We start from the raw sequence: 20,229 nt of genomic DNA, 5'->3' as shown, positions 1-20,229 counted from the left end.
GGGTCCTTGGGTTCCTGCAGCCTCCGCCAAGGTGGGCTGGCCGGGCCCCCAGGCTGTGCTGGGAGCTGTACCTGGGGAAGGGTCTGCCCTGGGCCCCGCGGAGGGGCGGCCGAGAGCCTAGGAGTCGCTCTCAGCAGATGCCAACTGCCCAGACGCGGACACAGAGGATGGAGAAAGGTAACCAAAGTCCTTTATTTCTCTACCTGTGAAGTTCGGGGGTCGGGGGGAGGGCTGGGCCGCAGCCCTAGTCCAGGAGGTCGCTGTACTCCAGGCTGTCCAGCTCGCTCTGCACATGGTCGACGTACTGGTTGATCTCCTTCATGCGCCTGCGGTTCCTCATGATCTCGTCCTTGTGAATCTGTGGAGCATACGGCGGCTGGCCCGTCAGGCGGGATCCTGAGCCTGCCTTCCTTACTCCGTTCCTCCCTGCTCCAGCCCTGCATGTGTGTCTGGCGTGCGCGTCTGCCCCGGGGCGGGCCTCCAGCGTGGGGTCCTGCTGCCGGGAGACGCCTGCCCTCAGCTGCGCTCACCTTGTCCACCAGGTGTGCGCGCCAGGAGTTGACCCTGGTCACTAGCTCGTCCTCCCGATTGTCGATCTTCAGGAGGTGGATGTCGTGTGAGGCCCCGACTGCGTTAACGATCGTGTCTTTGTCAACAAAGAGCTGGGGAGCAAGGAAGCGCAGGTGAGGGCCTGGACCCGCACGAGTGCAGAGGCGGTGGAGCCAGAGGGGACGGGCCCAGCTCCCCGCAGGCGGAGGCCGTGCCCAGCCCGCATCCTGCTTCCTCCGCCCGTCTCAGGCGACCACGCCGTCGGCCTGGTGGCACCAGTGCCCAGAAGGGGCCCCCGGGCAGCAGGGCAGTGCCTGGGGGGAGCGTGCCCTCCCCAAGAGAAGGCAGGGCAGCCCTGGCCACCTCGCCAAGCGTCTCCAGTCTGACTTGCCTGAAACCTGCCTGTCGAGTGGGCAGCACGAGGCCGGCCGAGGGGCACAGGGCTCCACTGACGACAGAAGGTCCCACAAACCGATGGGACTCTGCTGCCCCTCACGTCAACCCAGTCGGACCTGGGGTCCCACCTGGGCTCCTGCCTTGTTCCCACCCGCTTCCCCGCCGTGGACGACGCTGTGGGACGTGGGCCCCGCCAGGCCCGGCTGGTTCCAGGTGTTCACACGTGAACTGGCCACGTGCGCCCAGCACAGCTGCGGGTCCACATGGTCGCTTCCCAGCGCGGGGAGGCCGTCACTGGCGGCTGCTTCAGCTTTACGCAGAGGCGCTTCATGTCGCCACGATGGCGAGGGACCTGAAAGCTCTGTGTTGTAGAGAGGGCACGGGCAGGTGTGTACACGTGGGTTTTTTCTCTCCTTCGGGAGTGGTTAACCTAATGGTCTCCAGAATACAGTCTATGGATCTTGAAATGTTAGTGTCTCTGCAAAAAGAGTGTTCTGAGACCCTGCTACTAATACGCTCGCTGATGGTTAGAAACAGAAACCAGACTTTTATCGCCGAGGACCTCATCTGAAAGTCCCTGTCCTGCCCGTGTCCACCACCCACACGCTCCCTGTCATCTCTGAGCCTCGGTTTCCTCGCCTGTGAAAGGGAACCACACTGGCACCTATGTCACTGTGTCGGCTTGGAGATTAAAAGGGCAAATACACGTGCAGAGCTGCTCAGGCAGCTGGCCCTCGGGAGGCCCTCGGTCCCTGTCAGCTCCTCGTGGTGATTCCGCTCTAGTCAGGGCTTGCTACCCCACGTTTTGTTGCTTAAGCGTAAGGAGACGGTGTAGCATCTCCTGCTACAGGTGTTCCTAAAGGACAGAGCTGATGGGCCCGCAGAGGGAGGGGTGTCCAGCGGGCTCTGCCGGCTGCCCCGTGAGGCCTCCAGGGTGGCACCCGATACCAGTGCCGCCCGGGAGCCCAAGGCAGCCCCTTAGCCCAGAGGCAGAGCCCATTACCCTGGGGCCTGGGGCCAGGGGCAGACCCAGAACGCCCACTTCGCAGTGAGGGCTCAGTGCCCGGGCTCGGCATCTCAGACTAAGGTTTGAATCCAGACTCATCCTCACAAGACGAGGTGTCCTCACAACACATCCTGGGTGTTTACCGAACTTCTCTGAGACCCCGTCTCCCCAGCTTTCCCATCTGTAGACTGGGTGGGAATGCCACTTTCAGGGGTCCTTTGGTGAGTTAACTAAGCCCATGCGAGCCCCACCCAGTCAGCAGCCTGAGTGTCCGGGGGCGCGGGAACAGGTGTCAGATGGCGCCGTGCACAGCCACCCTGGAAGCACCCGCCCAGGCTGCTCACCTCCCGTTGACATCGGGGCCTCCTTTTCTGCATGTCCCAGTCCTGAGAGAGGTGTCACAGACCCCGGAGCCTTGCGTCAAAAACTCCACGACCGCTAGGTGGTCTGTCAGGCGGCTCCCGGGTGGGCTCTTGGGGTCAGCCTTCAGGCTCGGGAAGGTGACCTCTCCCTGTGTCTGGGTGTTTGAGGAGGCCCTGCCACCTTTCCACTGCCCTGGCGACTGTCTCGGCCCCTGACAGGCTGCGGAGTCGGAACTGCTGGTCCCTGCCTGCAGGACTCCGCCAGCACCTGACAGCGGGCGTGGTGAACCCGGCACCCCGGGTGGGGGCTGACCGCGGTGGGGAAGAGGCCACTCCTGCCTTCCCCGGGGGGCCTGTATGTAGTGTGAAGAGTAACCTAAGCAAGTCGACGCGAACACGATAGCTTGGAACCGTGACAGCGGCTCTGACAAGGATGAACGGCTGTGACGGAGAGACAGTGGGCCTTTGGGAAGGTGATGGGGGCCTCTCCAAGGAGCTGGGTGTGAGCTGAGATCTGAAACACGGGGAGGAGCCGGGTGCACGGAGGCCTGGGGGAAGGGTGTGTCGGGGCGGGGCTCGGCGGAGACCTTGCTCCAGGACTCACTAGGGGGAAGGAGTCCCTGGTCTCTGGCTGCTGCGTGGAGAAGAGCGGTAAGGCCAGGGTCCCGCAAAGGGCGGTGGTAGCTTGCCTTGGTGGAACGCGGAGGAGGAGAGAGGTGAGGGGGGCAGTGAATGGTGAAAGAAGGAAAGTGGAGAGACACAGCAGCCCACCTGTTGCCGGCCCCCAGCGCAGCAGACCTAGAGCCCCGCGAGCGGGCAGAGACCCCAGCAGTGCTTCCCGCCATAGAGACTCGGGGCTGAGACGACCTTCCGGGGAAATCTCGGACCTCAACCTCTATTTGTCGCTGCCTCTCTTAGAAGGTGCCAGAAGCCCCACAGAAACGAGCTTTGGGAAAGCAACCTCTCGGTACGTTGAAAGCACTGAATTATCACAAGCTCCTCTGTAGCTGGGCTGCACTGGGTGCCCACCAGCTGCCTTTCTTGCCCATCTCGCCTGCCCACCGCCCCTCTTGCAGATGAGGAGACTGAGGCTCTGGCAGGTTTTTCAGGCTTTACGGGGGCTGCGGGGCGGGGCTGCGTCTGCCTGGCGCCGGGGCCGCCCCGCCCCCGCCCCCGCGCTCACCGCACGCACGGCGTCCGGCAGGTCCTCGTCCAGCTCGCCCTTGACTATCTTCTCCCGGGTGCTGATGGCGATCTCCAGGAGCTTCTCGTGGTGGTGGTTCTCCAGGTCCCGGCACTGAGCCATCGTGCAGCGCGAGTTAAGCCAAGGCCGGGCTGGAGCAGGCCGGGCGCGCCCTCCCCTGCGCTGGGCCCCGTGTAGCCCCGCCTTCAGGGCCCTCCGACTCGCCCGCCACGCACCCCCTCGGGGTCCCTCCTGGCCCGCTCCCCTCCAGCCCTTTCTCCCTGCAGCAGCGGAGTCCCACCCGCCCCTGCTGTGCTGGCGGCTCTCACACTCTGTGGTGACCTAAAGGCCTCCTCTTGGAACGTCCTCTCCCCGTCCTCTGGGCCTTTGCACAGGCTGCCTCCTGAGCCTGCCTGGGACGCCCTCCCCACCGTTCCAGCCCGTCCCTCTGGCCCACCCTCAGGCCCTCACTGAGTGGACCCTCCTTCAGGGAGCTTATATAGCCCTGTCACCCAGCGGGACCATGGGCCCAGGAGGGCAGGACTGGGGGGACTTCTGGGGTGGACTTCAGGGCCCAGAGTTCAGGTGGCAAAAGGTCAGGCGTGCCCCCAGTGTTGGTTCCTGACCTGACATTTAACCCATCTCCTGATAGATGACGTATTTGTCAGTGGCTTCAGCATAGAGGTCGCCCCACCCCCAGGGCATGTGCACCTGCAGTGGGGGGGGCGGGGAGGGTGGATCTGGGGGTGTGGTCTCCTGGTGAAGTCACTCATTAGAGAACAGACGGGCCACGACTTGTGCCGCAAGCGGTGGCCTGCAGAGCCACCCAGTGGGCATCCAGACTTCTACTCTAATAAGGCCCCTTTGTGCTGAGGGTCAGGAGGTATTCCTCGAACATTCCAAGTGGTTGGCAAATCTCCATCCTTTGAAGGTGGGCTTTTTTCCTTGGTGGCAGTGGGAGGGGGCAGGCATGTGACCCCACAGGGAGCCACCTGTAAGGGACCCCACTTAGTTGCATCCTGCTTAGCTGTAAAGAAGCTGTGCCCCTCTGTGCCTTTTGTTTAAAATGCAGGCGCCTCCCCCCAGCCCCCTGCAGGCGGGGAGCGGTGGTGCGGCCCTGAGAGCCCCGCGGCCCGCAGCGCCTCCCCGCAGAGGGCCATCAAGGAAAGGATATAGGCTTTGGACGTTTTCGACAAAGAGTCCAACCAAGTCGATGATGTTCCTTTCAAACATGTTAATAGTCTCCTGGAAATGATAAAGCACGTGCATATTCAAACATGAACGCCAGCGAACTGCACCAGAGCAGAAGTTCTCCTTACCACTCAGCGGGCAGTGACCGCAGACCTGGAGGGTGAAGACCAACCACCTGACCTTCCCCAGGTGGCGCTGTGAGCCGACCCTGCCCCTCTCCCGACGGCTGCCCCCAGCCGTCACCCTCCAGCCACTTTGCCTCGGTCACCCCCCGGGGCTTTAGTGTGACACCTTCTCCAGGCCTTTGCCTGTGCTGGTCTCTCTGCCAGGAGCCCCCCACCAACAGGCACACACAGAGCTCACCCCGTCCTTGGGGTTCTCGGTGGCATCTGCCTCCGCCACCTCCAGAGAAACGGGAGGGTCGCCAGGAGCCAGGCTGCCTGCCAGCTCCACTACTGGGTGTAACTCGGAACGTTGTTAACTTCCCTGGGCCTCAACTTCCCACCTATGAAATGGGTTCCCTTCGCATAGTATGTGTCTCACGAGGTTGTGGTGAAGCAGAAACGGGTTTCTTCACACAAAATGCTTTGCAAGGTGCCTAGCAGAGAGGAAACCCTCGGGAATGCCGGCTGTTACCCCAGGCCTCTCACCTGCAAGTCTCCCGCCTCCCTCCCTGAGGGCACCCCTGTATTGCTGCATCTAGTGCTGAGCAAGGCGCCCGGGCCTCACCCAGAGGCCCTGGGGAGGGCTGCTACCCACTGAGCCCACAGGGTGGGTCACGCCCCTGACCTACTCTAGACTCCAGGGGCTGCAGGGTGGGCCGACGGCGCAGGGAATGCACCTGAATCCGAGGACTATCTATAGACTGAGCTAATTATACATTTTTCAAATGTGTGTAAACCCTCTTGTAATGAAAAAAAATCGGGCCACTGGAAAGTGCGGCTCCAAAAAATCGGGCCGCTGGAAAGTGCGGCTCCACTTAGTAGCCTTTTGGCGGCTAGTAAGTCACGCACAGGCTCTGGTGAATTGCGAGATGCTGACAAGGGGGTCCTCCCAGTCGGAAAGGCTGGGGGCCGCTGCCTGAGCTTCCCGATGCCCCAGAGATGTGGGGAGCGAGCGTCTGCTCTGTGATGTGCTGGGAACCTGGACGAGGCAGGCATCGGGGAGGCGCTGGCGGGGGCGGGCCACGGCAGCTGGCGGGAGGTTCTGTTGGTCACTGCTCTGCAGGCCCCAGCCTCCGCTGCAAGCTGCCTGGTAAACAAACGCGCAGGTCGGTCTGGCCGCCCCGGGTTTCACGTAGCAGCACTCTGTCAGGCTCCTCGCTCGCCCCGAGATGCAGCGACTACAGGCTGCAGTGCCGGGAGCCTTCGTTCTATCCCGGAGTGGGGGGTGAAGAGCAGGGTGCATTTTGTTTCTCGACAGCTCCTTGGGTCTAATAAAGGACTCTCCCTGCCGCGGTTCTGCACTCTTCCTAGATGGGGAGACTGTTCCAGAGGAACGAGCTCACCTCTCATGCTGCACAAGGGCCACCTGTCATCTCAGCGACTGAAAAGCACCAGAAGCACAGAAAGCTTTCGTGTGACCCGCCGAGTAGCTCCCGGGAAGGTGTTCCCTCGCCAGGTTCTTGCACAGGAACCGGGCAGGGCCGTCGCGTCACGTGTGTTCCCTGGGCCCCACCTCACCTCCAGCTGCTCCACCAGCTGCATCTCCAGCGTCATGAGCACGTTGACCAGCTCGGTGATGTTCTCGCTGTGCTCCGCCATCTTTATCTCGAAGTTGGTCAGTTCAGACTCGTCTCGGATGGAGCTTAAAGTCTGGAAACAAAACCTGTGCTTTAGGAATCCACAATTAAGTGTAATTCCTGAAGTGACAGGCGGCACTTTGGTTTTGTCGGTCGGAACTTGGATTATGGGGTCGGACTGCCCAAGTCCGAGCGTCAGCTCCACCCCCTCCACGGCGGAGGCTGTCAGAGCAGAGGCTCCACCAGCTGGTGAGTTATTAGGCGTGGAAGGAGCGATGGCTTCAGAGTCACGTGGACCTGAACTGGGACCCGACTGGGTCACCGTGGGACCTCGAGTGACTCCCGTCTCCTCGGGTGCAGGGGCAGAGAGCCTGAGCTTCACGAAGCCTGGGGATGGGGCGCTGTCTGTGAGGCCCTGGCTCACCATGGGCTGACTCCCAGCCCAGCGGGGCTCTGCGGGGGAGGTTGGAACACAAGGTGGGCCCTGTCTTGGGGGAAGCCAGCTGGACCCCCGCAGCACCCTGTGTGCAAGTAGCTGTCAGGTCCGTCTGCAATGAGAGGTGCTCGTGGGCTGGAGAGCGCGGGGGTCCGAGCCGCACCCAGTACCAGCTGTTCACTGACGAGGGACCTGGAGGCTTGGCCGGCAGACGCAGTGTCAGCGGAGTGACCAGGCGTCACTGGGGGGCAAAGGGTATTTGTGGTCATGGCCACCCCATCTGGAGGAAGATCAGGCCCCTTGCCGGTATCAAGCCTGACCTGAAAGCAAGCGGCTTGCCCCGTGCGTCTCGGGTCGTCAGAGGCAGAGGGGCCGGGCCTCTGGCGGGTGGGCACCTGGAGGGGGGGGAGGGGCTGGGGGCGGGGCCTACCAGCAGGTGCTTCTCCTCGAACTTGGCAATCTCATGCTTGCCCTGCTCCTGCTTTTCCTGGATGGCCTCCTGGACACACCCCATGAAGGTGTCGAGCTCCGCCTTCCGCTTCTCCTGCTGCTTCATGCCGAACTTGAAGATGTTCATGCAGATGACTACGAACTTGTCCTTGTAGGTGAGTGGCCGTTAAGGAAGCTCACGGCTGCCTGGGGGGCGCACATGGGGTGGAAGCAGCTCCCGTAGCAGAGCTGCAGTTGGGATTTGGAGTATGAATTGGTGGTTGGGCATCTCCAGCCTCAGCCTGAGGGATTCAGGGAGGGGCCTGCGTGGTGGGGGTGGGGCGACAGAGGAGAGACCCCCCCCGGGGGACCTGAAGGGGTCAGGAACCCGGAGAAGGGGGAGCAGCCAGGGAGCTGAGCAGTGTGTGTTTTTGCCTCTGGGGCCCTGTTGTCCAGGCCGTCTTTGTTGCTCGGCGGCCACAGGGGCACAGGGAGGCTGCGGAGGTCAGGGGACCGCAGGCTCGGGGCAGAGAGCCCCAGGTTCAAGGCCTGGCCCTGCAGCTGCTTCTATGGCCTCCTCGCTGCTCTGGGCTGAGGGTCCCACATCTGCAGCGCCTGCCACACGAGGGGCGCTTAGGTGCTGAGGTCAGGCGGGGCTGCAGCCTAGGGCCGGGCTGGGCGGAGAGCTGACCCCCCGCACTCTGCTGAGCGGTGGGTGTTCAGGGGCAGGTTTCTCTCTGTGACTCGCGGCCCCTGCGTCCCTCAGCCACGGTGACAAGTGCCCATCACATCATCTGGGGGATGGGATGCAGGCTCAGCCCACAGCTCCTAACTGCACAGCCTGGACAATTCACCCTTTCCAAGCTCAGCTTCCCCAGCTATGAGAAGGTAGTTCGGGTCCAGTATAGCACCCACTCCATGGGGTGGTTGAAACAGTTTTAAATGCTGCATGCAAAGCGCACAGCAGGAGCCCACAAACAAGGTAATGAGGGTCAGAGTCACAGACATGGTCAGCCAGCCTCCATCTCTGCCAGCCTGGGCCCTGCTGACCAGATACCCGTGTGCGCTCACAGCCAACCTGGTTCTCGAGGCCCTGGGTGGAAAGGGAGCCCCCCGGACTCCCGCGCCCAGGCCCTGGGGGCGGCCGTGACCCGGAAGGGTATGTCTGCACGAGCTCGCCCACGCCGGGCAGGTGGGACAGCTGGCTACCCTCCACGTCCTCGGCGTACATGCTGTCAAACAGGAAGGGGCCGTTCAGGTGCTCCACGAAGGCCGCCTGCGGTCAGAGACACGGTGGGCTCCCTGGGCAGGGCCCTGCGCTGGGCACCGGGGCCAAGGTCGCCCGGCCCTCGGGAAGGCAGGCTGGGGAAGGGCAGGCGATGGGCCCGGCACAGGCGGGGGTCCAGAGGCAGAAAACTGAAGGGTGCCCAGCTCGGTCCGGCCGGAGGAGAGGCACCACGGGGAGGAATGAGCTTTTCTGGCTGCCCCCCTACCCCCACCACCCCACCCCCGCCGCCAGGAACCAGCCAGGGGTCTTAAGGACAGGGGCTGCTCTGAGAGATGGTTCTGGCACAGAGTCCCCGGCCCTTGTGCTGGAGGGGCGCCTGGGGGCCGTGGGATGAGGAGGGGCAGGTCCGCGTGCTGCCCTGACTGAGGTTCTGGCAGCCCAGCAGCCCTGGGCACCAGCTATTCTCAATCAAAGGACAGGCTCTGGGGGCCTGGGCCCTGCTGACCTTCATGGCACTGGCCCATGACCGGTGGCGGCAGCATCCTGGGGCGGGGGCGGGGCGGGGCGGGGCAGGTCCTCCCACCGGTCTCCTACCTTGTGCCCCTCCAGCTCCTCCCACCGGGCCTGCTCTTCCTCCAGCTGGGCCTGCATCAGGCTCTCCTGGTGCTTCAGCTCGTCCACGCTGCACTGGTGCTTCATCTCTGCCAGCCCTTTCTGTTGGAGGATCGGGAAGCGGCATCGTCACCAGGGTCGTGGGGTCCCTCCTAGCCGCTGGCCTCTGCCGTGCTGTGGCCTCTCCAGCGTGGGCGGGGATCCCCTCCCCGCAGCCCTTGCCAAGTATTCTGAGCCTCAGGGAAATCAGTGGGGGAAGCAGCACGGGCAGGCCGAGGGTCCGTGGGACATCCCTGGGGTGGAGGCGCCCAGCGAAGACTCGGCCGCTCCCCCAGGCCTCCCTGACCAGGCTCTGGCCCTCTTGTAGGGCTGCACAAGGGAGAGGTGCAGTGGGTGCCCGAGCCACAGGCCTGGGCACGAGGTCTCAGCCCTCGGCTCTGGGCCCTGCCCCCTCCGGCCCTCCTCCACCCGTCCTGCGTATCCCCCTGCCTGCACTGGGGGCTGCTGGAGCCCCAGGTGACATCGCCTGTGCTAAGGCTTCAGGTACAAGCACCGCCGACTCTCTGTGCTCCAGTATCTGCTCCCCCCACCCCCGCCCCCTCCTGTCTCTCAGGACCGTGGCCTGCACGCCCTGCCCTCTCCCTCTTATGCTGTAAGCCCCATGCCAGCTTCCAGGTCCCTGAATGCTCATCACATCATGAACTCTGCTGAAAACCACAGGGTTCTTCTCCACAGGCCTCCGTCTCAGCAGGACAAGCCCTGAACCCCAGCGTCGCCCTCCTGCCTGTCTCCCCCCACAACACAGAAAGCCCCCCAAGCTCACAGCCCTCACCCGTTCGTGTGCTCTGCTGGGACTGTCCACCGTTCCTCAGGGCTGCGCCAGCCTTCAGGCCCGATGGAAATGGGGAGGCACCGCAAGAGCCTGCCCTCAGCCCTGGTCGGCCTCGGCTGGGCCCGGCTGTCCTGCTGCCCGAGCCTGGCAGCACCAGCAGGTGAGAGGCTTGGGGCTGGCCTGGGGGCAGGCAGCAGCATGGACGGGGGTTCCCGGTGCCCCTGCTTTGCGGGGCTCTGCTCTTACAACCTTTCCCTCATTACTGATCTTGGTGCGTCTAGGCAAAGCCTCTGAGATGCGGAAGGAGGCTTTGTTTCCCGCAGCACAGCGTGGGGCCAGGCTGGGCGGCCTGCCCCCTGTGGAATCTTCTGGGGAAGAGGAGAAACTGGCTGGGGAGGGGCTCGGGAACCGTGCGGTGTCCGGCTGTGCATGGTTTTTTGTTTTGGGGGGTTTTAAAAAATATTTATTGTATTGATTTGGTTGTGCTGCCTCCTTAATTGCAGTACGTGCGCTCCTTAGTTGTGGCGTGCAAACTCTTGGTGGCGACATGCACGTGGGAGCTAGTTCCCTGACCCGGGATCGAACCTGGGCCCCCTGCATTGGGAGCTCGGAGTCTTAACCACTGTGCCACCAGGGAAATCCCTGTGCACGCTCTTATGATGAGCGAAATACACCCCAGCAGCTCTTCAGCTATTCCAAGCATTTGAGCCCACGCTGCGTTTCAAATTATTGTCTAAATGCAAAAAGTAAGACTTGAGCGTCTTGGGACTTCCCTGGTGGTCCAGCGGTTAAGACTCTGCGCTCCCACTGCAGGGGACCCGGGCTTGATCCCTGGTCAGGGAACTAGATCCCACGTGCCGCAGCTAAGACCCGGAGCAGCCAAAAAAAGTAAATAAATATTAAAAAAAAAAAAAAAAAAGACTTGAGAGTCTTGGAATTCAAGATTTCAGATTCTTGTCCTGTTCTGGGACAAGAGAAGGCCATGGTCGGAGGAGGGGCAACTCTCTGGGCACCCCGACCCCGGCTGTTCTCCGTGGACCCCCCAGGAAGACACCCGTGAGTGGAGGGCTCCACGCTTGGCAGGCGGTGTGGCAGCCAGGACGGCACCGTCAGCACCGAGACCCGGGGCCCAGCCGCCCTCCCTGCTTCCACTGGGCTCTCCCTGAGCCCCACATCACCTCAGGCCCCACCCAGGCACAGGCTCCTTTCTCCCAGGAAGGGCACCAGCTCCCAGGGAGAAGGGTGGGCAGGTCCCTGTCCCCCACTGCCCACGCTCAGCACGCAGGGATATCCCGGTCCTGCCACCAAAGGCCTCGTGTTGGGCGGGGTTCTTTTGTCCAGGGGGCAAAGCACGCACAAACGTCATGCTGCAAAGGACGGGAAGCTCACAGCAGGGGAGTAGGATAGAGGCAGGGGCGGTCAGGCCAGGCCGGGCAGTGCACTGGGGGGGGGGGCTTCCTCCCGGCCCTGCTGCCAGACCGCCGGGCCCAGCTCCCCGCTCAGCATCCCGGCCGCGGGGGGCCTCTCTCTGGGGCCGGTGCCCTCGGCTCAGAGGGCGCTACCGTGAGCTGTCGTGGCATGGAGGCGAGTCCTGACTCTGCCCTGAGCTGCTGACCCCGCTAATCGCCTACCCTCACTTGGTCCCCCGACTTGTTCACCCAGAAAAGCAGACGGCGGCCTTGAGGTGGGAGGTGGCACGACAGTGATGGGGGCAGTAAAGGCACCGCGAGGAGGGCCGCCCTGCGCTCCTCCTGTGGACGCGCCCCTCCCCAGACCCGGGGCCTGCACGCTGACCCGCGGAGCTGGACGCACGAGGGCCACGCTACCATGTGGTCGTCGATGCGCTGGAAGTCCAGGTACACCAGGTCGGGGAGGTAAGCACAGATGAACGTCCTGTAGTCCTCGGCCTCGGCGACCGGGTTCCCCGAGAGGCTGAGCGTCCGCAGGTCCTTGAACCGCCGCAGGTAGATGATCTGGGGGAGAGGGGGGTCGCCTGGGTCCTCTCTCCGTCCTCTGCCCGCACTGGGCGGAGCCACGAGGGAGGAACCATGGGCTTTGCCCAGGACCCGTGGACCTGGGTCCCCATCTCCTCTTCTTAAGGTGGGTGCAGGGATGTGGTGCATAGGTGTTGAGAGGACCGAATGCCACATGCTGTGAGGGCCTCCACCTGCCCCCGTGATGCCCTGGCTGTGCCCATCGCTGCTGCTCTCAGAACGGGCGGCCTTTTCCAACTGTAAAGTGCTGTGCAAGGCCCAGCGCTCCTAACTTCAACGGAACCTGATTTACAGTTGGCCTGGACCAACTGGGTGGCAGCTAGTGGGATGTCCACTGGCGGCCGTTTATTCTTCCTATTGTTAGTAACCGGGGGAAAGTCAGCGAGATGCCCGTACCTCATCTGACCGCAACTCCTGTGCTTTCCTGAAGGAGCGTCTTTGTCATTTGGTTTATTTGTTCAACAAAGATCACTAAGTACCTACCAGGCCTCAGGTACGTGCCAGGCCTTAGGGACACAGTGGGAACAAAGCCCTTATAGCAGGAGCTGGCACTGTAAGGCAGGGGACAAGAATGTTTTAAAAGTAAGTAGAATCATTGCTGTTCGGTGTAAGTGCTAGAAGAACTCAAAGGGGGAGGGGGTGGAGAGGGGGCCTTAGGGACCATGACGGGGGGGTTTCAGTTAGGACTGAGGCCTCTGAGGCCTGAGGGAGCAGCCAGGGAAGAGCAGGGGCCAGTGCATTCCCAGAAGCAAAACCAGCACAAGCAAAGGCCCTGAGGCAGGAAAGAGCGTCCTGTACCAGGCACTCAGCGAGGCCAGGGGAGGGAACGGAGCGTCCACAGCAGGGCGGGGCGTGGCCTGAGAGCCAGTGTCCCCTCCACGCCCAGGCCTGGACCTGCGTCCATTAGACTCTGCAGTGTCCGAGGGGCAGCAAGCCAGAGGGGATCTGCTCACTGTGGCCCTGGGTACTGGACCAACCCAGGCAGGAACAGCTCAAGACATTCAGAAAGGTTTTCACAAGCAAGATTTGGGGCTATTGGGTGTGCCCTTAATCTGAAAATTCCTGAATAAGCATCATTTCCTGCAGAGTTCTCCTGTGCCCAGTCCTGTAGCAGCCACTCAGCCCTAACTGACTCAGCCCTCACACCGGCCTGCCCCGCAGGCCACCGCTGTCCCGTACAGATGGGCACGCGGGCCCCGGGTGCTGAGTCCCTGGCCCAAGGCCAGGCGGCCAGGAGCCCGTTAAACCTCAGCTCTCCGCTTACACCTCCCTCAGCTGTCCTGTGTGCCCCCGCCCCGCAGGGCAGAGGGCAGCTGAGCAATCAGGTCTTGAACACTGGCAAGAGGTGGGCTGGGTTTACCACCTCCCAGGGGCGTGCAGGGCAAACCTCCCAGACCACACGGCCTCCGGGGTCCGGCCCTCAAACACAGGTGAGCAGCCGGCACCTGACCCGCCCCAGGCCTTTCACCTAAACCGCCTGGCCCGCCCGCCCCTCTGGGCTTGGTCGGGTGGCTGAGGGCGCGTCACACCGAGGGGCACCGTGGGAGAGATTTCTCCTGCTCTCTGTCCTGCTAGCTGTGGACGAGGAAGACTGCGGCCTGGACTGCTGGGTCACAGCCACAAGGAGCATCAGCCCAGGGCGACGCTAAGGGCGGCTGAGCCGAGAGGTGGGTCGGCCCCCTCCACGCAGCCCCCTGCTCCGGCCTCGGCCGCGGCTGCAGCGCCCATCTCTCCCCTGCTCTCCGAGCCCCACCTGCAGCGAGGCCGGGAGGGAGTTAATGCCGGGACGCGGCTCAGCCGCGGGGACAGGACTGGGGCTGGGGCTTGGGCCCCGGCACTCAGGTGTTCACTTCTGCACGCCCGCCCAGTGGCACGGAGCCCCCATCGCGCACGGCGGCAGTCTCTGTCACACACCTGCACGGTGGCTGTGGTTGCCCCGGGGTCACCCAGCTTCCTGAGGTCACCCCGTGGCACCCAGGGCCCTGCCCCGGCCCTGCTGCCAGCTCACAGGGAGTGTTGGCAGAGCGAGCGTCTCTGGTCTGCAGGCAAACCTCCATCCCTGCTACACTCATGCGTGCGGGGGTGAGGGGGTGGGTGTTCCTTCTGAAACGCAGGCCTGCCCTGGGCACACACGGCGTAGAGCCCCCCACGGCTCTCCTCTGCCGCTCTGGCTGCCTGGCCCTGGGCACCGCCCTGCACCCACACCCCGACCCTTCCAGTGACCCGGGGCTGTTGTTGGTCTCTGTCCCCAGTGAGCACGAGCCAGAGGCCCCACGGCCGAGGGGGCCCCACCCCAGCAAATGTCTGCTGAGCGAGTGCGGGGACAGGGAAGGAAAGATCCCACCGGGGCAGGGGCACAAACGGACCCGCACGTGGGCTCTCGTGGCCTAGGCTGGTGTGTGAACATCATCCAGTCTGGAATTCTGGCCTTTCTGGGACAAGGGGAAGGTCAGAGGCTCAGCCCGTGGCCCCCCCGGCACCCTCGCTCACGTTCGTCATGTTGCCGATCTGGTTGTTGCCCAGCGACAGCACCTGCAGCTTGACCAGCGCGTCCAGCGAGTCGATCTTGGAGATCCGGTTGTTGAACAGGCTCAGGTCCTCCAGGTTCACCAGCGTGTCCAGCCCCTCGATGGCCTCAATGTTGTTGAAGGACAGGTCTGGAGGACGGCTCCGGGTTAGGGTGACTGTCCTGAATCCAACCCCCCCCGCCCCCCCGGCTCTGCTGCCACCTTCCCGGCCCCGGACTCGCGCGAAGGCTCGCGTCTGTGCGGCCCTCGTTCTGGGATGGAAGCTCCCTGGTGGGTCGGGGCAGCGCACCTTGGGGTGGGGGAGACCCGCGCGGGCCGGGCTGCCCCAAACTCCAGGCCCAGCCCCGGCTGAGACCTCAGGAGCCCCTCTAGCCCAAGGTTCTCATCTTTGGGAATAAAACTGCTTTTCTGCCACCACGGGTTTGGGGGTTTGGTTGGGGTTGGTGTCCTTGAACACCGTTGGCCCAGAGGCCCAAACTGGGAACTTTTCAAGAGCTTCAGCTAAAGCCCTCAGTGTAAAGGGGGCTCAGGAAGTCGGTTTGGCCTCCATGGCACCTCAGGGGACACTCACCCGGGACACTCTCCCTACGCCAGGCCCTCCCTGGGCGTTTCCTCGTTTGTCATCGCCTGCATCTTAGGGCTGAGGGAGCCGAGATTCAAAGGGGCCTGGTGGTCACGTGCTCACGATCAAGCGCACGTAAGGAAGGTCGGGTGCAGGGGGCGGAGGGAACGCACAGAACCGGCTAGCACGCTGGCAGAGCGGGACCTGAACTGTGTCAGCCTGCTTCCTTTCGCTCCTGCAGCCGGGCTCTGCTCTTTGCAGGCGAGCTGGTAAACGTTTAACAAAGGGGTGGGCGCAGGCAGCCCTGATCTGTAGCTCTTGCTGACTTTGGTGGTGTAAGTGCTCCCACTGTGGCCAATTTCAAGCTACCAACAGGACGGGCCTGAGTGTAAAGCTGGGACAAGATGTGGACAGTCAGCTTCTGGGGGCAGTGCCAGCCGGCTCCCGCTCGCCCCCGGCGCTGGGACAGCTGACCAGGCCACCAGCCGGGCCTGTGCTGGCAGGTGGGGGCAGCGCATGTGGCTGGACAAAGGCAGGCTTCTGACTCTCTGAGGGGCACCTGACCTCTTGCCAGAACTTTCCCCTCCGGCTCTCTCGCCCCCCCCCCCCCAGAACACTGGGCATCACAGGGGCATCTCACGGGGACCCGTGACCCTTGTTTTATGTCTGCGAGACTGCAGGGCCTGGGAGCTCTTGCCTAAAAGCAGGGCCTTCAGAGGGGGTGAGGCTCAGGGTCTAGGCTGACCCGTCACCTCTCCTCCTCCAGCTCCTGGTGGTGCAGGTGGGCCGCCGAGCCCGGGACTCAGCATTAATGGGTGCTGGGCTGCCAGGAGGGCTTGTCTGGGTGAGACCTGGGCCCGGCAGTCAGGAGACCTGGCTCTGGGCTGCTCTGCTGCCGGTACGTGCAGCTCCAAGTCCACCAGCCCCTCAGCCTCTGCACCCGTGAGATGCACTGTAATCCTGCCCCGGGGGGGTTGCTGTGGTCTGGCGGCCGTCCTCACAACCACAGCTGCGTGTCCTGCAAGCTGGGAGGGGCCTCGATGCCCCAGGCTGCCTGTATTGGGAAGCAGCCTGACAGGATGGAGGGGACGTGGCTTTGGGATCAGACAGGCGTGGGTCTCGTCCCAGCTCTGCTGCGTCTTGGTCACAGAGCTCTGGGCGGTGCCCCGGCCTCTGGAGCCCCTAGGGTGACTGGGAGGGCCAAAGAAGCCCTCTCAGTGGGCTCGGGAGCTCCCAGCCGGCCCCACCCCTAGTTAGGTGCCCACTGCCAGACGTGAGGGTGCTGCCCGAGGCCGGCAGGTGGACGCAGTTCGGCAAAGCCCCTGCTGCCTTGGCAGTGAGGGCTGGACCCCTGGAGTCAGGCGAGCCCCCTGCTCGCTGTGACCTCAGTTTGCTCCCGTCTACAGTGGGGTCGCTGTGTGGTTAGAAGGCCTCACACGGAAAGCGCACAGGCCGTGCCTAGCAGGTAGAAAGTGCTCAGCGCACGCTAGCATGGGGATGGTTAGTTCTGGTTTGATCTGGGCCCCCCAAATAGCAGGGGCCTCAGTTATCTGTCACCCTGAGTCTAGAGTACCTAGACGGAGTCCAGGCTGCTGCCATGAGCCCTCCGGACTGGGAGGTTTGACAGCTGGGGCAGATGTTCTGCCCTGTGGTGTCCAAGCACATACGTGCTGAGCTTTGCCCAGCGCAGGCCCAGGCTTCCTTCTTCCCAGCAGATGGAGCTCCTGCTGCACCAGGGCCGCCACGGGGCTGGCAGGGAAGTTTACCTGGGGGGCAGCCTCGGCAGGCATCACTGGGGGCTGGGGGACGCGCGGGGGCTCACCCAGCCAGACCAGGTGTGTGAGGTTCTCCAGGCCCTCGATCTTCTCGATGATGTTGTTGTCCAGCTGCAGCTTCCGCAGGTTCTCAAACTGCCAGAGGTTGTCGATGCGGAGGATATCTGAAACGATGTTGGACACGCTTTGGCTGGTTCTGGCCCGGGTCAGGGTTAGGGTATAGTTCCAGGGTCTTGGGGGCCGGATGACTGATGCTGACTGTGGGAGAGGCCCCAGAGCCCCGCTGCCTTCCCCGGAGCGCAGGGAGCCCTGGAGGTGTGGGCCCAGCTCCGTGGAGCTCGGGGTCCCTGTTGGTGCTGCCGTCCGGGGCCACCACAGGGACGGGTGGGCCCGCGCAGGGTGGAGGGGGGCAGGCCCTTCAGGGCGGGAACTCACAGGGCTCCCCCTCGGAACACCTGGGCTCAGGACACAGGGCACGGGCAGGGCCCCCCAGGGTGACAAATAGAACTGAGGCTGCAGGGGTGGCCAGTCAACTAGTGGAGCCGTTTGGAGGGTGCTCTGGCCACATGGACGGAAATAGTTAATGTCTGTGCCCACTGACCCTGCAGTGTCTCTACCTGGAATCACACGCTGTGCCAGTGCCCGAGGATGAGGCCCCGAATGTCCATATACGGGGAGGGGATGAATCGCCCCACAGAGGCAGATCCTGACGTCACTCAAGTGCCTGACCCCACGGCCGCTGAAGACCACCCCCCTGGTCAGGCAGCCGACCCATCCCCTTGCTCCTGAGCCAGGCGGAGCTTGGTCTCTGTCTCGGCTGCCAGGAGCTCTGAGTAATGCTTAGTGTGACAAGCACACACTGTGTGTGTAAAACTCTAGAGGCCTGACCTTGTCCCCGGTTCTCTTAGAAACCAGAGAGCTGTTGTTTACATGCCCCTTTTTCTACGTTTGCTTCTATAATGATTCCCAAAACATAAAGTTAGAGTATGCCCATTAAAAGAACTGAAATAACATAGAAGTAAAAGGAGTAGAAAAAAAAAAGAAAAAAGCCCTTAATAGCCACACATTCGGGGCAGCCGTTTCAACATTTATTCAGACAGGCAGGCACCCCTCCCAGCTGCCCACCCCAAGCTGGGTCTCGGTGGCGGGGTGGTGGGCAGCATTTCTCTGACCCAGGGCCCTGTCCCTCCCGGTCCCCAGGGCTGCCTGGGATGGAGTTTGTCCCCCAGCTCTGTGGTCACATTTCCTGGAATGATACCAGCCCCACCTGTGCTTCTGGGGCAAGGCCCAGCCCCGCCCCCGGATCTCCTGGTCTGGATTTTCCTTCTCTGGCCCTGGCCTTAGACCGACGGCCTTGGCTGTGATTGACCGTGCAGACACCAGCCCTGGGCGGCTCCCCCACTCCTGGGCGCCCTGCCTGGCGCACCTGTGTGCTGGCTCTGCTCTAGGCCTCAGCAGTTCACGTGGAAAAGCCCGAACGACACGAAAGAGCCAGATGTATCTGACAGCATGACAGGGCTGCCCAAAAAGCCCATTCAATCTTCAACACAGACACGGGATCTGCCTCTGCTGCCACTGGCTTGGTGCAGCCTGTTGTCACGGCTCCCTGACCCTCCTCTGCTCAGGACCTCCCTGGGCTCCTGCCTCACTCACTCAGAGCCAGACGCCGCCTTTCGGCCCCCGAGGCTGATGCTAGCTGATCCCTGCCTGACCACACTGCACCCCACTCCCCTTCTCTCCTCTCTTGCCTCTACTTCTCTCAACAGCATACGTGTCCCCCTCCCTCGAAGGTCAGCTCCACGAGTCCCTGGTGCGCAGAGCAGCGCCCTGCACGGGACAGGCATCCGCTACGCAGTGGGGGAGGGGCAGCAGAAGGAGGTCTGAAGACCACTCCGCCTCCCCTTTAGCCCTTTCCCGCCGAGAGCCTCAGGGCCCTCCCTGCTCTGGGCGGCCTGCGGGCTCCATGAGGCCGGGCCGGGCCTGCCGTGCGCACCGCATCCCAGGGCTGACTCAGTAGCCCCTCGTGGTCACTGGGTGACCCGGCAGGCCAGCGTGGAGGCCCAGGACACAGCAGGAGCGTGAATCAGCCCGGTCCGTCTGCTGTGACCGGCCTGCGCCGGACATGAGGGGTCACGGGACCCCCGCCCACCCATCCTGCTTCCTCACCTATACCCTCCGCCCGACTCGCGGGCCTCCTTTAGTGAGCCGGGCACTGGGCCTGTGCTGTCTGGTCTCGTCTTCCCAGCCAGCGCCTGAGACACGGATTCCGGTCACCCCGGTTCACAGGTGGGGTGCTGAGGTCCTGCCTGATCCCAAGCCACATCTCCCCCCAGGCTGTCCTGCGACCTGGAGGGGAGCCCCCCTTCTGTTTCCAGTCCCTCCTCTGAAGCTGCTCCCCCAGCACATGGCCCTCCCCCGACCCCGCACCTTCCTGGCCACGTGGACCACCCTCCTAGGTCCCCCCCACCTTTGGGGACCAGCGTGGCCTCTGGGGGTCACTTAAGACTTGGAACGGGAGGATGTTACCTTGCTTTGTTCTTACTCAGAATTGGGAGTGTTGTGGCTGTTCAAGTGCTACCCACACTCGGTATCAGGCTCGGTACCGCCCGTGCTGGTACCGCACCTTCCGACCCAGGCAGCCCGAATGCGACCGCGGGCCGCGGCCCACGCATGGAATCGGGGAGCCCTGTGCCTGCCCCGCCCCACCCAGGATACGCACTCTGGAAGTCCAGCTGCAGGGACAGGACGTCCTTGAAGAGGATGCCCTCCTGCTTGGCCAGCTGCCCAGCCTCGTCTCGCGGGCCCTGCTCCCCAACGGCCAGCTTGAGCATCTCATCATCCATCACCCTGGGCTCCACGTCGCACAGCCGGTTCATCCTCCCTGGAAAACACCACGTCCCTCGCCCAGGCCGCTGCTCCTGCCTCCCTTTGAGGGCGGGGTCTGGCTGGGGTCCTTCCACGGCATCGTGGGGCAGCGTGGCGGCCACGGCACTCTGAAGGCGGCCCCCTCCCGCCCTCGGCTGCTGTACCCGGGCTGCTCCGGGGCCTCTCTGGACCCCCGCCCGCCTGGTCCCACGAGCAGGCTGTGTCACCACCCCGGCCCCGGTGTCCACACGGCTCTCTTCAGCCTGTGGAGCTCAGCTGCGCGCACAGCCGTGGCCACCTCAGGCCTCTGGCTTTCTGCGCCCGCCCTCGTCGGGTTTCTTGGCACCAACCACCGACCACAATCCTCGGAGGCCCCCCAGGTGGCCATGTCTGTAAGCTCCCCGCCCTCAACCGCAGCTGCCCAGCGTGTGGCCACTGGTGGACACCAACCCAAGCTGGTCATTCGTGTCCCCCTCCCCCCCGAGAGACGTGAGCTGCGGCCGGAGGACAAAGTGCCCATCAGAGCTGGCCAGGTGCATG

At 63.5% G+C, this 20,229-nt stretch overlaps 1 protein-coding gene across 2 annotated transcripts; it reads right to left on the bottom strand.

The window, feature by feature from the left end:
- Positions 1–191: 191 nt before the first annotated feature.
- On the bottom strand, positions 192–20,229 carry DRC3 (dynein regulatory complex subunit 3; the record flags this gene model as incomplete). Of its 2 annotated transcripts, XM_079903693.1 has the most annotated exons (12): positions 19,544–20,229; positions 16,872–16,988; positions 14,450–14,616; positions 11,792–11,938; positions 9,116–9,235; positions 8,465–8,569; positions 7,295–7,477; positions 6,370–6,501; positions 4,671–4,741; positions 3,497–3,620; positions 531–662; positions 221–358 (listed from the first exon to the last, which is right to left on the bottom strand). In XM_079903693.1, exons 1-12 carry the CDS (start codon positions 19,698–19,700, stop codon positions 245–247), a joined length of 1,569 nt encoding a protein of 522 aa, XP_079759819.1. In that variant the 5' UTR covers positions 19,701–20,229. The 2 variants fall into 2 exon arrangements, with proteins under 2 accessions (XP_079759818.1, XP_079759819.1); XM_079903692.1 differs by having other exon boundaries at positions 192–662.

The sequence above is a fragment of the Stenella coeruleoalba genome (assembly GCF_951394435.1).
Source record: "Stenella coeruleoalba genome assembly, chromosome: 19".
Classification (NCBI taxonomy): domain Eukaryota; kingdom Metazoa; phylum Chordata; class Mammalia; order Artiodactyla; family Delphinidae; genus Stenella; species Stenella coeruleoalba.
The sequence above is the reverse complement of the archived record's forward strand: the minus strand, read 5'-3'. Positions and strand labels throughout refer to the sequence as shown.